At 37.1% G+C, this 17500-nt stretch overlaps 1 protein-coding gene across 1 annotated transcript in view; it reads right to left on the reverse strand.

Moving 5' to 3' along the window:
* itga9 (integrin, alpha 9) overlaps nucleotides 1-17500 on the reverse strand; it is a 76012-nt gene that overhangs the window by 1186 nt on the left and 57326 nt on the right. The window contains exons 19-28 of the mRNA XM_043255441.1: nucleotides 15324-15410; nucleotides 15147-15226; nucleotides 14259-14348; nucleotides 13297-13405; nucleotides 12124-12231; nucleotides 7783-7908; nucleotides 7424-7543; nucleotides 6384-6479; nucleotides 4359-4478; nucleotides 1-1116 (exon numbers count right to left, since the gene is read on the reverse strand). The exon at nucleotides 1-1116 is cut by the window's left edge and continues 1186 nt beyond it. Coding sequence (XP_043111376.1) covers nucleotides 1018-1116; nucleotides 4359-4478; nucleotides 6384-6479; nucleotides 7424-7543; nucleotides 7783-7908; nucleotides 12124-12231; nucleotides 13297-13405; nucleotides 14259-14348; nucleotides 15147-15226; nucleotides 15324-15410 — 1035 coding nt within the window. The 3' untranslated portion in view covers nucleotides 1-1017. The remainder of the gene's footprint in view (nucleotides 1117-4358; nucleotides 4479-6383; nucleotides 6480-7423; nucleotides 7544-7782; nucleotides 7909-12123; nucleotides 12232-13296; nucleotides 13406-14258; nucleotides 14349-15146; nucleotides 15227-15323; nucleotides 15411-17500) is intronic.

Consider the following 17500-nt stretch of genomic DNA (forward strand, 5'->3'; position numbering starts at 1 on the left):
TGCAGTACAAATAATGCTCTAAACCGTGAATTTCACATATACTAAACAAAACACATTAAAGCCGAGAACGTATATTGTTAACTGGACTGAAATGAAATGAGAAGAGTCTGAAAATGTAATCAGGCCATCCAAGATGTAGATGAGTTTGTTTCTCTATGGGAACAGATTTGGATAAATGCATCATATCAGTTGCTCACCAATGGATCCTCTGCAGTGAATGGGTGCCGTCAGAATGAGAGTCAAAACAGCTGATAAAAACGCAATAATTCGCAGCACTCTTTGTGCATCAAGGCACTTCGTCTGGACTCTCATTCTGACGGCACCCATTCATGCTTCATTTCCCCAAATCTGTTCTCACGAAGAAACGGACTCATCTACATCTCGGATGGCCCGGCGATGAGTGCATTTTCAGCAAACTTTCATTTTGAGGTGAACTACTCCTTTAACGAACCGAGCAATAACAACATGCAAGCTGTCCGGAGGAAGGACACCAAGTTTTGCTCTGCACTCTTTGCGAGTCGGCTTCTCGAGGGGACAAAGAGGTACAATCCATCTTCAAGGTTCATCTGAAAACCGATGTGCACCAGAACACTGTGAAGGAATAACATCAACTCTTTGGCGTGCGTCAGTCATCAGTGCTTTAAAAACAACTCTTGAAGCTCTCTTCTATACAGTATGGAATACGTTTTATAAAAAATAGATTTTTTTTTTCAACAGCGCCCTGAGGGTTGTAATTGTCTGCTAGTATTGACACGATATCCACATTCATTCCAGGAAGTCTCTCTTTCCGTCTCTTCGGACCCACCGGCAAAGAGGCCGGTTCCATCGGGGATCGATGGAGGTCCACGCGGACACCTCGAACATCACCATCAACGACAAACAAAAAGTGTCAAACCTCCGAAAAATCTGGAGAATATTCTTTTCTTCCACATATGGAAGGCTGGAGGGTCTGGGTCTTAGGAGAGAGCCGTGGTGAAGTTAGCAGCTTATTGGATTTTCTGAACCCAATCCAAGCTCTCATTGGCTCTTCTGGACCCAGTCCCAGCTTTCATCGCTGTCCTTCCTGTTCTTTTCGGCTTCTATGATCTCTCTGTAATGTCTCCTGAAGAAGCCCATCTGCGAAACGAACACATACTTGCTGAGTATCGGCATACAAGGAGGAACAGTGGACAAAACTTTGCCCAATCACGTGTTACTTTACTATTACAAAATACAAAAAGCGTGTGGACAAAAAGATTTTCTTAAATTAAGTATTAAGTATTAAGATGAGCTTTTCTGTTCATCTAATAAACTAAATTTGAAGCAGCGTAACTGTTTTCAATCTTATTAGAATGATTTCGTGACGCTGGAGACTGCAGTAATGATGCTGAAAATTCAGCTTTGCATCACAGCAATAAAATTCACTTTAAAATATATTACAATAAAAAAGTTATTTTAAATTGCAATAATATTGAACTATTTTCCTTCGTTTTTTGATCAAATAAATGCAGCCTTCGAAGACATGAAACACTACTGCTTCGGTGGAAACTTTGACTGGCAGCTCAAACGCACCAAACCTAATGCAATCCTGCTGTCAGATATACAGCCATTAAAATACCTATTCAATCAAATTAAATGGAGTATATGAAAATACCACTCATTTTTAGGGCCTTGACCCAACAACACAAGTTAAGTTTTTCATTATGAAATCCCTCGGGACTGATGATACCCATATCATGTAAGCATCCAAAAATATTTTTACATCCTATCATTTTCCATTACTAAAGATATTAGGTGTAATTGATGCCTGGATTGAATGTCTGAATATGTTAAAATATTAGTGAAATTTGAGCTGCAGCGAAGGACACAAAAATATTTTAGTGTGCTACACACACACACACACACACACAAGGTTAACACACGACATACGAATTTCTGACTTCCGCCGGACATGAAGATATTTTGAAGAAAGTTCCAGGCTGTTTCGGGTCACCGTTGACTTTTTTTCTTCTACTATGGAAGTCAATGGTGACCCGAAACAGCCTATTCCTTTGTATATTCCTTTGTGCTCAGCACAACAAAGAAATTCATACAGGTTCGTAAATGCTCGAGGGTAAATAATGGCATAACTATTCCTTTAAATGTATAATTACACTGCACCTTAGCATATAGGAAATATGTAGCTTTTCACTTAACAAAAAACACCGGCTCTGCACTTCTTTAGTGTTTTCCAGAAGGAAGCAGGTCTCACAGATTGTGAGGAACGAAGCAGCAGGTAAATGATGTCATTTTCGGGCGAACCGTCTCTCTGTCAGATAACTAGCGGGCCGGCCGACGCGGACAGAGCTGCTGTAAAGAAGGAAATGTGCTGTTCCTCTTCCTGTGACTCAACAGGTTTGTCTTTGTCTGAATGCGGTTTATTGATTCAGACCCCGGCTCTCTCCAGGCATTTCCTGAAGCTGGAGGAACTGGACATGTGCTGCTCATGTTGAGGAGGTTTATTTTGGCAGATTCTGGTTTTTTGGGGTTGGGGAGGGGGGGGTTACGTATCCCTGCACCGACATTCCAGGATCTGCTGTAGTATTCCCGCTGGAAAGTAACGGAGCGGAAAAAGAAAAGAAGGGCTTGTTTGAGAAGCCGTTTTATGTGTCCGTGTAAATGATTGTCGGTGCTGTGTTTTGTTGCTTTACGCTCTCCCTCAGGCCAAGAACAACAACAGTAGTGTGTGAATGAGGGACATGTGACCCTCGACGAGTCCGGGTCCTAAACGGACTTCCATCAGGCCATCGTTTGGTCGTTTCTTTTTATGTCTCAGGTGCTCGTGTACTGTAAGTACAGGCAAACCAGTTCACCCGCATCCGCTCTGCTCTGTCTTTTCTCGGCAGAGGATATTAAAAGCGTCCCGATGCTAATTTAGAGGTAACGGGACGCTGCACACGAGCAGGTGGCTCGGCTCTTTCAAGACACGATGACCTGATGGGTCACATTCTCCGCTCTGCTGCAGGACACGGCCTCGTCTGGGAGCCTCTGCGTTTGGGACCAACGAGGACAGATGTCTACTGGAAAGTCTGATGTATATTTGCACGGTTCGACATTTTCTGTTGGATTTGGAGGAATGTTTCTATCAATAAATTCAATCCTAAAATCGGTGAGAAATGAGAAGATGATCACGTTTAAGCTCATGAACACAATGTGTGCGATGCGCGTTAAAAACATTACTGCTCACCAGCTTTAGTCATGTGCTGAAGTGAGTGCTTAGTAGTATGTTTATTTAATATATTAATGATTAAACATTAATATCATATGATCTCATTAAGGAGGGAGGAAATGCTTTCCACTTGTTTGTTAGATATCAAGAATAAATGTAAAAAAATCTCCACCGATTCTGTATATTATTATTATCTATGTATTTACTTATCTAGATTCTGTTATTTGCGAATTGGAGCAAATTTATCATCTGAAATAAATTCATAAAACTTTTTTTAAATGTTACATTTACAGATATGATCAACTATAAATATATCAGTAAAATTCATAGCACACCATCATATTTTTTATTTTTGGGTCAAATGTTTTGGGTTTTTTTTTTCAAATGGTTTAAACGTATATCTTCGTTATATGATAATCTTTAAAATAATAATAATTACAATAATAATGATATTAAAATAATTATTAGTAGTGATTATTCGCAAAGTAATAACAATGATAATGAAAGTGCAAATTTAATAGCACATTTTCAATTATTAGCTATTATACTACTAATTATTAAAAATTAAATAAAAAAATAATAAAAAATATTATGAAATTATGTCAGAAATATTTTAATATTTTATAGTAAAAGTAAACTGAATTAAATGTTAATTACACACACACATTATCTATCTATCTATCTATCTATCTATCTATCTATCTATCTATCTATCTATCTATCTATCTATTATTTTGAAAAGTAAACTGTATAGTAAACTGTATAAAAGTAACATATTTCTGTCACTGTTTATGTAAATGTTGAAAATGACTTAAATATTCATTTCTGATATATTTTTTTTATATAAACATATTGCTTTTGCTTGGTCTTAAGCCATTACTTTACAGTATGTGGACTAGGGCTATTTTCTGGTCGATCAATAATCGATGATTTCAACTGATCGCACGCCTTTAAATGCCTATAACCTAATAAGCGCTCAAGTGACATACAGTGACCGAACCTCTCCAAATAAAATGTTTTTGTTTCCCAAAACATGTGGCTGGTGACATATTTTAACGGTCGCTGCTTTCTTGCCAACCCAAAATCTGGGCTAATAAGAATGTCGTTCAAGCTCCTAAAACCGGGACGCTGCTCCAGAACCAACAAAGACGTTGACCGAGGAACTAACTACCTTCCAGAGCAGCACCGCCAGAAGCAGGAAGATGAGGATTCCCACGAGGAGGCTGATGGCGATGATCCATCCCACCACGTAACCCCTGGGCTCCTGACTGTGAAGGGCCTCAAACACCAGCTGCAGGAGAACACAGAGAGACTGAACACACTGTACCAGACGGGACGCGACATTCGGCATAACCTCACCGACTTGAATAAACATATTACAGATCGGCGTTTATCAGCGGGACTTCACGGACTGCATGAATCACCATGTCATTTCCTGGATTTTATAACGTCTACGGTATATTGGGTGTCGACTCGATCAAAAGGAAATGAGATTTCATTCTTCAAGTCAACAAATCGATCAAAGATGGGTTTTTATTAATCAGAATGCCAGGAAGAGTTCATTTGTTTACAACTGGACGTGGTTATTTGAAGTCTGGTTTAAATGAACGACTATTTCTGGATGACTCTCTCATTCCCTTCGAGTAACACGCATGCAGGGTTTCATGCACAATATGCGTTGTAGGGCATCTGCGCTCGCTGACCCTCAAACGAGGAAGAATTTCACCTCTGAAACCATAATGTACTGCCACAAAAACACAGCGAACGGTCCCCTCAATGGATCTGGATGGAAATGTTGCATGAAAAGCTAGCAGAAAATCCCAGTCTGGAGCGAGATGCCAGCCCTGATAAATCTTGCTTCAGTTTCTGGCCACAATTTCGCTCCTTGAATATGAGGGTTGATGGGAAAAACACTGCCGTTTGTGGCCCCCATCAAATCACAAAAGAGAGATAATATCTCTAATATCCGAGATACGACTTTTGTTGAAGTTTAGAAGAGATTTTAACAACCTATAGATAACAATTAGTCTTTCTTTGCTTTTTAATATTTATATTTTATTTCAGATTTGTTTCAATGAATCAATTTATTTTATTGTTTTATTTAATAAATATTGTTTTATTTATTGAATAGAATTTGGTTGAGTTATAAATAAAAGCAATGCAACGTATTAACACGAGCAATGAAATCTCTATGAATCAAAATGCTTTTTTAAAATAAAAATCTATTAATATCAAATGATCTGAGTTCTATATTCAATGTCATTTTTAATTTGAATGTAATTTTATTAATTTTGGGGGTTCTATTTATTTAGCACTAATTTATTTTTAATGGTTTTAGTCATTTTAGTACTTAAGCCAATATCTATTGTATTTCAATTAGTTGCTGAGGCAAAATATTTCAATAGTTTTAGTTAAAAACTAAAAGTGCTGCAACATCTTCCTCTACGTGCCTTCTTTGGGATAAACATTTCTATATGGCCTTATTTTTATTCAATGGAAACTAAAGTGTAAGATATAAATACGCCACTAAATATACCTCAAGCATTTGTCGAGTTCAGCTGACTAAACTAATGATACGGCAGCATATAAAGGTTTAATGCTCACAGTTGGTCTGTCATTTCTAATTAGTTCAGGTTGCTGTGAACATGACAGAAACCCTACAGTTAAACACACGCTACAACACTGTGCGGTATTAATGCTCATACGCCGTCAATGCCGTTTGTAAATGAGAGCTGCGTGTCCAGGGTTTGCCCCCCGGGAGCGTCGTGTGTGACTCAATAACGGATTGCTTTGGGACCCCTGCATTTCCTAAGTGCTTTTAACAGCCCTATTAGGAATTGGCCACTATGCTACAAACGGGGGGCCGAAACTGGGTCAGAAACCCAATCAGCTGAGCGAGATGCCATGGCACCAGACACGGAAACACAGTCCCATGTTCCTCCAATCAATCGGCACGCCGAGGTCTGCAGTATTAGAGGCGACTGTTCTCGGGGCACAGCTGTAGAGTAAAAAAAGCCCCCTGCTCCCAGATGAACGGCAAACTTGAGCCGGATCTCAGCGGTTACTTAGAGCTTAGAATCGTGCCATAGGACAATTTCATTTTCCTCCGTGCATCAGGGGTCCTTTCGATCTTACAATGAAAACCGCTAGGACGTCAGAGGAGTACAAATATTGTCCAGTGCGTTTGATCACTTACAGAAATCTCGTCTGGAAGTCCGGTTGAGACCTCCACGGCCCTGTCGTCCAGCTGGACGTGACCTCGTGTCACAAACTGGATCACAGAGGAGCTGTCCTGCAAACCACACGCCACCACAGACCCGAGTTAACATACTGAACACTAAAATTAAAACCAATCGCAATGAAACATTAACCGAAATGAATGTAAAAGCAACATTTTATGTTAGTTTTCACCTAATGTGCTAAACTATCTAAAAAATAAATAAAAAAACATATCCATACAAATACGATACAATAAAATTACAACACAATAAAATGACTAAACCTTTAACTAAAATTAAAATGAAAACAGGAAAGAATTATTAGAAACTAGATTAGTATCTCAATGGTAACACTGAGACATTTATATGAATTAAGCATTATTTTAATTTTATTTTAGAAATGAAGCATTGTTATTATTAAATTATTTTAGTATTATCATAGTATTTATTAATATAAAAATATTAAAAGAATTTAATATTAGTTTTTGTGAAGTGTTTTTGTGATGTTTTACAAATACTTCTTTCTTTTTTAATAATTTCAATTTCTGTTGACCTTTTTACATTTTGTTTAGGTTTTTCATCTAATATTAATAATAAAAATAACAACACTCCATGTAAATTAGACATTGCTCAAACATTTCCATTACTACTAAGTGGAATTGTATGATATTTTGTTGCAGAGTAATTAATTAACTTTCTGACTAGTTTATCAGGATATGGGTGTTTTGTTTGTTGGTTTATTTCATTAGTTACAATTTGTGTTGAATTTTGACCAATCTGTCTCAAAAAGATCCTCATGGAATTTGTGTCTGATAAATTATTAACAATAATAATAAATATGAATTATTCTTAATATAATTCATCATCTTCTTTTAGTTTACCGTGTATATTTACAGTAGGTAAACAGCTGATGATTTAGTTAGCTAACTAGTTTAAGCTATAACTAAGGCTTGTTGCCTCAATTCTACAACACTTGAAGTCTTAACCACTGACACTTCAGTAACTTTTTATAACTCACCCTCTGTAGTATTTCAGTGTTCAGTAGCATTTGCACATCTATACTCGTGGCTTCTTCTTTAGCCTGAGAGCTCAGACTGCAGGAAATAGTAAGACACGCTCTGCCAGGCCGGTCACAGTCCTGTTGACACAGGATACCATTCAGCATAAAAACTCACGTGAAATGAGTAGTTGAGTGTTTTATGGGGCATCAAATGCTGTGATCCACCGCACTAATGTACACGCATTGACAAAAACGCCTGGCAAACAACATTAAATATGCAAATATGGCTTATTTCCAAGCGCTAAATCCATTAGAGTGCCATTTTCACACGTTTCGCTTTTTCCTCTGAACTATGAACAATAAGTGCTTTGTCGTACCAGAACTTTTCTGCCTGATTTGGTGAAGAAAGCAAAAATGGTGTGGAAGATGCTCTCTTTGTCCTGAGGGATTGTGCAGGGTTTGGGGTTCTTGTGCCACGTGCAGTTCCCTCGACCTTCAGATACCTGCAGACCAAAGAAGACCAGAAAATGAGTGAATCACAGCTAAAATAACAAGTTAGTACAATAGTATCTGACTAACAAACTGAATGACTAACATACATTTTAACGAACATAGTTATAGAGATATTATTGTTTTTATTTTTTATTCCAATAAAAATTGGCTGTGTTTTGTGAGTTTTAGTAGTCTTCTATTTATATGTATATAGTTTTTAAAATGTTCCCTTGCTAACTAACTGTACATATGTTTTATTGTTTTAATTTCAGATTTAGTTTAACAACCCTGATTTCAATCAAAATGATTTGGGCACTGGATAACTTTTACTGATCAGCTTTAAATACTTAAATTACTACTCATTCCTTATCAGTATTCTTTATTTTATAAAAATAACTTATACGTTGTCAATGTTTAACAATCACACAAAAAGAAGGGTAAATCTGATTTTCCCAGCATGCTTTGACTTGTATAAAGGGGTAAACGCTGAACATAAGTGATATTTTGTGTGTGTGTCCTGCTCCAGCTGATTTATAACAGAACATTAATGTTATCTTCCTGCTTAATGCTGTCAAGCTGCTTTGAGACTTAAAAAAAACCCAACAAAAAATAATCTGCCTTTATCGCAAGTGCTATATAATAAAGGTGAATTGACTAGTAGTTGTAATATTTAGTGAATTCAAATTTAAACCAGTTTACTGAATTTCGACATAAATATTGGTTTTAAACAGACTTACTCAAATATCTGAGTTGCTTTAACTTGGGTCTACTGAATTGAATTAGTGACATGGTACCTATTTATTCAGTTCTACCAAAAGTCCATAACTGACTCAATATGACTTACTGCCTCATATTTGTAAGTTTAAAACATTTCACTTACACAATACATCATAGTTTAAGGTTTTTAGAGTGCTGGATGACTGGAAGGCGATGTGCTGAGATGCTCACAGACATTATCTTTTATCCAGTGAGCTCAGACCTGCTAAGCAATTCAGATAACGAAAGGAAGTTCCTCCCTGGCGGGGGTTAGGAAGCCTTTCTCTGACAGCGTGTCCCATCTGGAGTGATTTAATGTCCCGCTGCCCCCAGGGAACACTTCACCTCTTCCTTTAACCAGCATCCTTTCCCATCAGACCTCCATAGAGGAAAACATCTGAAGACCTCACATTGTCTTCTCTCAAGTCAAAGAAAGGATCTCTGCCCGTTTTTCACGCATGACTTTACGAACACACTAGTCTAAATCAACAGTGTGTCATTCATGGGCTGATTTCACTACAGTACCTTCAAACCTCAACACTTACCTCCCTAGATGGTGTTTTGAGAAATATAAAAACCCTGGCTCATTGGAAAAACACTTCTGCAAATTGATATTACATTAATACTTTCAGACTAAAACGTGAAATGCGAAAAATGGAGTGGCGCTAACATTGGTTTCAATTTTCCAGGAAACAGATAAACACGAATTTTGGAAATTAAATATCTGGTGAGTGTGTAAAAGTTAAATCCACCATAACCCAACCAATAGTGTCAACAAATAGCAGATTAAAATAAATTTTTTTGAAGCAACAAAGCTCTTTTATCGTGACTTCAGTGTAATGCTGTACCGGGTGTGCTACAGAGCAACTTTACTATGTCAGAAAAGCCATGGATATGAAGCTGGTTATGCCATGCAAACCTCCAAATGTATTCGTTTATAAATCATGCACTACGGCAAAAGTCTTCTGAGGTCATAACGGTATTGAGCAAGAAAAATAATCTGCACCTATATGCAGAGTATACATCTGTTTTTGGGAGTATAGTAAAAATGGACATGTACACGGCAGACGCATTTTCTGCATTAAAATCAGACCAGAAACATACAGTACACATGTATGCAAACAAAAATGTGTGTCATTATGCTGAGAACGTTACAAAAGTCAACATATTTATAGCTACATATCTATAGTCTACAATAATAGACCAGTGTTCAATGACATTTGAAGGTTTGATTGCCTCACTGAGTACAAACTGAGGCTTGTTACCACCACATTAATACACCTGTGTACTTGCCAAGGAAATAACTTCTGGATTTAAGCCCTTGCTTGTTTTAATAAAATGGGTCTTTTGTCAGTTTTAAGAGAGAAATGAACCCAAAATGTATTTTAAATATATTGGTCTATGCTACTATAAAGGTTTTCTGTTTTTCAGAGTGTCGATTTTTGGCGAACTGCATAATTTAATTGTGGGCACAAAATTTGTAAAGTCTTTCCAAAGCACATTCATGACCCTAAACGATGAAAAAGTCACCAAATTTCATGAATAAATTGCTTAATTAGGGTTTCAAGCTGTTTAAATACGGGCCAAATTGATCTGGACACAAAAAGAGGGTGAAGCATGTGTTTGGAAGGCAGCTCACTATAGTTTTTTCTTTTTTTTTAACAAAGCTGATGTCACGTAACCCTCTCTAATTTAAGACATCTCACCAGCATCGAGGGACCAGCCCGAGCTGTTTATGTATAAATGCCCCATGTGTTTTCAGTCATGTGAGGAGTGGAATTCCTCCACGTGTGCATTTTTAATTAGGCCGAGTGTTTATGCTTGTCCATGTGGGCTCCCGGGAACCTCCGCTCCTCCTTGAGTCGAGTTACCCGGCGTTGCCACTGTGCTGCAGGTTAGTCAGGGTGAACAGAAGCTTTCCCCAAGTGTCCCATTCCACCCTTTCGTGCAAACCGTTTAATCCTCTCGTAAGTGATTCCATATGGGATACAAACCTCCCCCGTCCTCCCATTCACAGTAAACAGGTCGATCCCTAGCCTGATCTAGCAATATGACCGATGCAAGGGTTAAAACAACACAGTACGCGGCGCTGGTCTTGAATTTCTACCTTCAGTATAAGCTTATTGTAAGTTTAACTACCTAAACCTATCTCTCACCTATGAAAGCACTACAGGCCTGAGGATGTTGACCTCACTGTATTAGAAGAGAACATAATCAACACCCTGCCCTCGCTTCTGTTGATATAACGTAGATAAAGCCTAGCGCTGTATATTTAGCTTCAAGACATGCAACAATTGCGGCATTTATAAAGTAGTAATCTTATACTTAACCTTAAGTAGAAACAATGTTTTAAAGGTTATATAAGTAAAACTAAATTATCATTGGACCATAGAATTATTGAAAACGTAATGCAAGCAATACAGGCACAATGTGAAGCCTTACGGTTGTTAAAATGCACCAATGTATCTTAACCCACTTATAACATGAAGACATTTTTTTTTGTCTCTAAAATGCTGAAAGTACTTACTTTGCCAATTTACTTTCAATTTTAAATATGCTTGTTTGGAAATTACATAGCAAAATGATAAAGAATTAATGACAGGGCCGTCGTTACAAACCAGTGTGCCCTATAAGGTTGCAATGCAGCTATGAAGCAATTTATGTTCATTTTCATCAATTCACAATAAATGCTACATTAACTGATCTCTGCACACACTGCGGGTTTGGGTTTAAATAAGTTGAAATAGCTTGGGTGCATTACGCAACACAACATGCACCATCATACTAATGAGATGCAATAATAAACCTCCTGTTGTCGACAAAACAGAAGCTGATGTTTTCTGATAATATAAAAGCTTGATGTAGAAATTAAGACTATACTATTATTGGATAGTATAGTTGTAATGAACAATAAAAATATTATTATTTTGTTATATTTTATATAGATTATTCATTATTATATATTTCTTAAATATAATTTTTACACTGAAATATTATCAGTAATATTTTTATTTTCTTGTTTATTTATAATAATAATAATATTATCATACTGATATGTAATAACACAATTTTTGACCAAATGCAATCCTACTAGCAAAGCAAACCTGCTGCTTCAAAAAGTCTATAAACAAACAAAGTAAAACTAATTAATACATATTTTACATTGAAATAACAGAGAAATACGATTTCGCAATTAAATCTTTTCCCACATCAATATATACGCAGCTCTAAAAGTACAGTGAAGATCTTGCTTACAATAGTGTGTATTACTAGCTTAGAAAGAATCGTGGTGAATTTATACGGAAATTATTCTAGACTCTGTCAACCAATCAGAAAACAACAACGCTGTGGTGTAATGCTAAATAGCACACAATGATGCCTCACATAAACAGGTTGGAGAAAACACCTCCAAACATGGGCAGCTGTATAAACGATGAGAAAGACGTTTAGATAGAGTGGCAGGAACTCACTTGTGTGTCGATGATATGAAACATATCTGCTCCGTTACCAGCCAGGCGGTTGGGTATCCTGATGTCCACCGTGGAGCCTGGAAGTCTGCTGGGCCCATTGTTTATCACCTACACAAACAACACACGGGAAACAGATCGACGCTGGCATTTACACTCAACACAACAACTAACAGCTAATAGAGCAAACAGTACACCTCATATAGCATATAGCTTGGTTGTGGATGGAAATGAACTGAGCTGCTGGTGGCATTGCTGTTTTCTCCAAACCTCCTTTATACAACAATTGAACTCATTCCATAATTTATGAACTTTACATTGTTATTGAATCAAACGGGCCAACAGTGAACTGAATAATAACTGTTTTTTCGAGCTGCTTTAAATAAGAACTGATCTCTGTTTGCATCACTGATTTAATTTTTTTTTATTAAAGCTGCTTTGAAACAATATTTTAAAAAGTGTTATAAAGGTGACTTCATGTAAAAATGTGCCTTCACTTTTGTTTTATTTATATATTACAGGTATAATGTGAAGCCTTTCAATAAAGCAATAATGGCTTATTTTCTATACTATATTTCAGCATCAATTATTTAGCTTATGCCATGATTGCTACTTGTTTGCATCAAGTTTTTGTCCCTAAAACAATTCCTAAATGTCTTTAATCTTGCCTTAAAGCAAGCCTTCAGCAATCCTGTAGTTTTCTATAATTTAAAGCAGGTTTATTTTGTATCAAAACATGAAATAAAAGCAAACTAGACAAACTAAAACGTATTTTTATTCCAACTAGTTACCAGTCTTAAATAAAATATAAGTTTGAGCTAAAATAAATAAAACTGAAATAATGAGTAAAACCTATATTGGAAAACTAAGAAAAATGACAAAAACACAACAAAATTAAAACATAAAATCTAATTCAAAATATGAATGGAAAAAAAAGTTATATATATATATGCTGTATATGACTCTGAACAATCAAAATATTAAACAAGTCATCACAGTGTTACCAAACATATTAATGTTTTTACCAAGTAATTGATCCCATGATGTGCTCACTAATAAAAAAATTAAAAATGACGATACACTGTCAGGGTTTTTAATAACCAGCTCACTGTACTAACATAGAGAATATGCAATAAAAATGTTCTGGCAAATGTACTAGACTGCATATGAACATACCTGAAAGGTGAAGTTGAGCGGCTGAAAGCTGCACTCCATGTCCTCCAGCTGAAGGAAGCGTGATCGGTCCACTGAGTTTCCATACACAAAAGATGTAGGCATGACCACACTGCAGAAAAAGACTTACAGTTACCACGGCAATCCTTCAATGAGCTATATTGTTATAATGTCTCACTTAACATGATTCATTTGATGTATAATACAGAATACATGTGCTGCTGTCAGAATGACTTTATTTTAGTGAAACATTGCAAACTAGTCCATGTGTCTGCAAAGCGTTGCATGACTTTGTCTATATGTACTAAATACAATCTTAATATTCATATACTGATTACAGAAAGCGTCTGATGCATATGAAGTTATGACACAAAACAGACTTTGATCTGATTTTACATGCAGCCCCTGGAGATCGCGTTTATATATGAAAGTGTAGCCTCTGGCGCGCTCATCTAAAACATTACAGGGAGGACGTTCTCATTATCAGCCTGTACATCTTGCTGTAGAACATGTTGTGTATTTAAGCCTCATTCATCGGCGAAACAAGTGAGCCTGTAACTTTGAAATTCACCAGCGCCGCAAAGAAACTGCTGCCAAAAAAAGAAATGTGCACGTAAGTGCTGTACGCGGAGCGGAGCACAAATGTTTCTGGTGTTATCAGACGTCTGGAAGTGTAATGGGCTGCAGAGCGATTACAGGAATAGTGCACCAAAAAAACGAAAAGAAAACCCTTGTATTATGCACTTACCCGTATGTTATAAACCTGCATGAACTGATTCACCTATTAGCACCAAAGATGTTCACTTTCATCTTATGCATTTAATGAAAGTGTTTGTGTTTGATGGTCAGGCTTCAGAGGAATTGGAATATAGTGTCTACTTTTATCTTTTTTTGACCAAGTTTTGAACGTGAAGGCGAATAAATGATGATGAATTCAAAGCCTTCTCGTGAAGCGTAAATCTCACCCTGTGATTGCTGTATCCACCTCATGTACCAGCGGTATGGACAACTCCAATGTGTTATCATCAAGTGTGCTATCGTGTTCTGGATTGGCGCTGAGAAAAAAAGACAATATTGATAAACAATAACAAATTTTTTTTTTTAGGTCATTAGTCATTTATTTAAAAAGGTTTTTTTAAAATAACATTTAAATCATTGCATGCATTAAACTGAGTAAATGTAACAGTTGAGACATTGATAAAGCTTTCATTTGAACTTTCTATTCATCAAATAATGCTAACAACATTTCATGGTTTCCACAAAAATAATAAGCAGCGCAACTGTCAAACAGAAATACAGTAAATCAGCATATAAAAATACATTCTAAAGGATCGTGTGGAGTAATGATGCTGAAAATTCATCTTTGGATTACAGAAATAAATGACATTTTACAATATATTAAAATAGAAAACGTTTATTTGAAATTGTACAAATGTGTCGTATTTTCCTCTATTTTTGATCAAATAAATACAGGCTTGGTCAACAGAAGATACATCTTTTAAAAATCTGAACAGCACTGACCTGCTCTGTGTCTTTATCATACAGTATAATTGATTAAGTTTCTACTGTAAGATGGCCAAGTGTGTATTATGAGAGCTGCATTGACCTCAAAGAAAACACATCTGGCCAGCATTAGATTAATATCATCATGACTTCAATATCGAGGCAAACCACTTAATTTGTCTCAAAATAGCCAAATGGGGAACAGTCCAAATGTCTAATCTATCTAGTTGCTTCATATATAAACAATGACATTCACTAAAGTGGACTGATGATGTGAACCCTGCGTATTTTAAGCATAGAAATAAATCATGCATTTTTAAAGAGGGGAAAGTTCATTAAATCGAGCTCACCTTCTAGCGTGAACTAAAAATAGCAGCGTCTCATTTTCACCAGACAGACGACTTGTGTCGAAAAGCACCGATAGATGGTACTGAAAAAAAAAGTTAAAGCTACAAGGTTAAATTGAATTGCACTATAATTAACTAGATCACCGAGTACATCGTTATGCCGTTAAATTGACATACTACCTTGGTTTGCGCTCTCATGAAAGGAAACCCAACGCTGCACTTGAGGAAGTCCAGCTCTACCAGCATACAGGAAATGCCCTTCTCTTCCTGGAGCCCAAACAGACAGAGAAAACACCAAATGACAGTGAGAACAACCAGTTGAAACCTTCAAAAGCTCTACTAATTTGTTGAGACCCCAGCAGAAAGTCACAGACCGCAGAGCATTCCTCACGCTGTGCTTAAAACAATACAAAAAAAAGGCCGGAGAAACCCAAGAAATCACTGAATGCCACGCAAACATACAGAAGGCACGCAAATGGTTTACTGTTGACAAAAAAATAAACTGGATTCAATATGAATTACAATTATGTTTGGATCTCCGATTTAGATCTCAGTTGGAGGGAAACAAATCTTGTTAGTATTTTTTTGTAGAGCTTTTTCTCTTGCTATTTCGAGCAGTGCACACACCTGTTGACTGTTCGGCTCGATTCTGAACGGGTCTGAAATATATCGCAGCATCTGCAAACGATTGGAATGCAGTTGTGCAAGTTTACACACTAGCAGGGCGTCGTGGAAGCTCATGCTGTTGATCAGTAGCGTGCACAAGGATTTACGTAAAAGTGTTGAAATATAACATGTGCATGGTTAATTTAAGATATCAAAAATAGCAAATGGGGTTTAAAAAACAATTCATATTCAATGATATTATCGATTTGACAGCACTGAGCCGATCGGATGAGATATCTTCTGCAGAGATATTTCATAGCTGGAACTATATTTGGTTCATAACTGATGAACTTTGCAACATTTACACTTTTTACATTTTTTGAACCGAATCAACATTTAATCTGAATGAATCTGAAAAAACGACGCTATTGTTGTCCTTAGAGCTGCTTTACAGCTGAAACTGAATTCACTTCATAACTGATGAACTTGAATTACGAATTATTCCTGTTACTGAACTGAGCTGAATCAAAATCAAACTAAACCGATCAGAATAATGTTAACTGTTAAACTGTAAAACTGTTAAGCTGCTTTGTAGCTGAACTGAACTCAATTCATACAAAACTGAATCAGCACCGAACTAAATAATGACGCAATTTACTTCAATAGAGCTGCTTTACAGCTGAACTGAACTAGTTTCATACAGTAATTGATGGACTTCGATTGACCACTGATCAACAATGATTAATTGAACTGAATTTGTTTTAGAACTGACGAAGTTCACAACATTTATTCAACTTGAACTGAATCAACGTCAAACCAAACCGAACTGAAAAATTTGTAGGTTTGAGTTGAACTTGAATTGAACAAATAATATGCAACAACACTAAACTAAACTGAGCAGAACAATGACACTATTTTCTCAGTAGTGCTGCTTTACCGTTGAATTTTAAAATGTTTCACACCTGATGAATTTTACGACATAAACGGTGCTATTTTCACGTTTAATAATGAGAAGCTGCTTTGAACTGAACAGTGTGGCATGAAGTGCTATATAAATAAATAGACCTGACCAACTCGTAAATAACTGTATCCTCACATGCATTGTAGGAGAACAGTAACAGGGACGATAGCCAGCGAGAGTTGAGAGCTTTCTCTAAACACAGCAGAGCAGCACCGGCTGGTTTGTGTAAACAGTTGAGATTCGAGCCCGTGGAGGAGTGAGCATTCCTCGAGTGAAAGTTCACCAAGTTGTCCTTTTAAAGAGCAGAGAGCCACTGATAAACCAGACGGCCCCACGCCGCTGGAACAATGCAGTGGATGAGCGCCTAACTCCGGGATCTGGAGTTCCACGTGAGGTCCTGCACGTGTTCCCATTCTTGAGTTTATATTGAAGCTATTCTTAGCGACGTTGCAGCAATAACAAGAACTGCTGCCGGAGAAAATACATCAATAGATAGTCAAAAGCAGCTGGGGGGGGTGCAGGAAAGCCTGGGACTGTTTGCAAAACTCATTTTTCATGCACTTGGCGGCTCTCTGGGGAAGAGTTTGAGGCTTTGGCCTCAAGTTCTGCGCTCGACTGGAGCGTTTATGCGAACACCCCGGTTTCCCCAGATTGGAGTACCGCTAACGTACAGCAGGGTACCTCGACTGGCGGCACTGACGAATAAATGCGGCCCGTTAATCATTTCTGAGTTCAAGAGTGCTCTGCGGTCGACAATTTGCGGTCTACGGTCCATATCCGCACCGAATCA

The sequence above is a fragment of the Puntigrus tetrazona genome, chromosome 13 (genome assembly GCF_018831695.1).
Source record: "Puntigrus tetrazona isolate hp1 chromosome 13, ASM1883169v1, whole genome shotgun sequence".
Classification (NCBI taxonomy): Eukaryota; Metazoa; Chordata; class Actinopteri; order Cypriniformes; family Cyprinidae; genus Puntigrus; species Puntigrus tetrazona.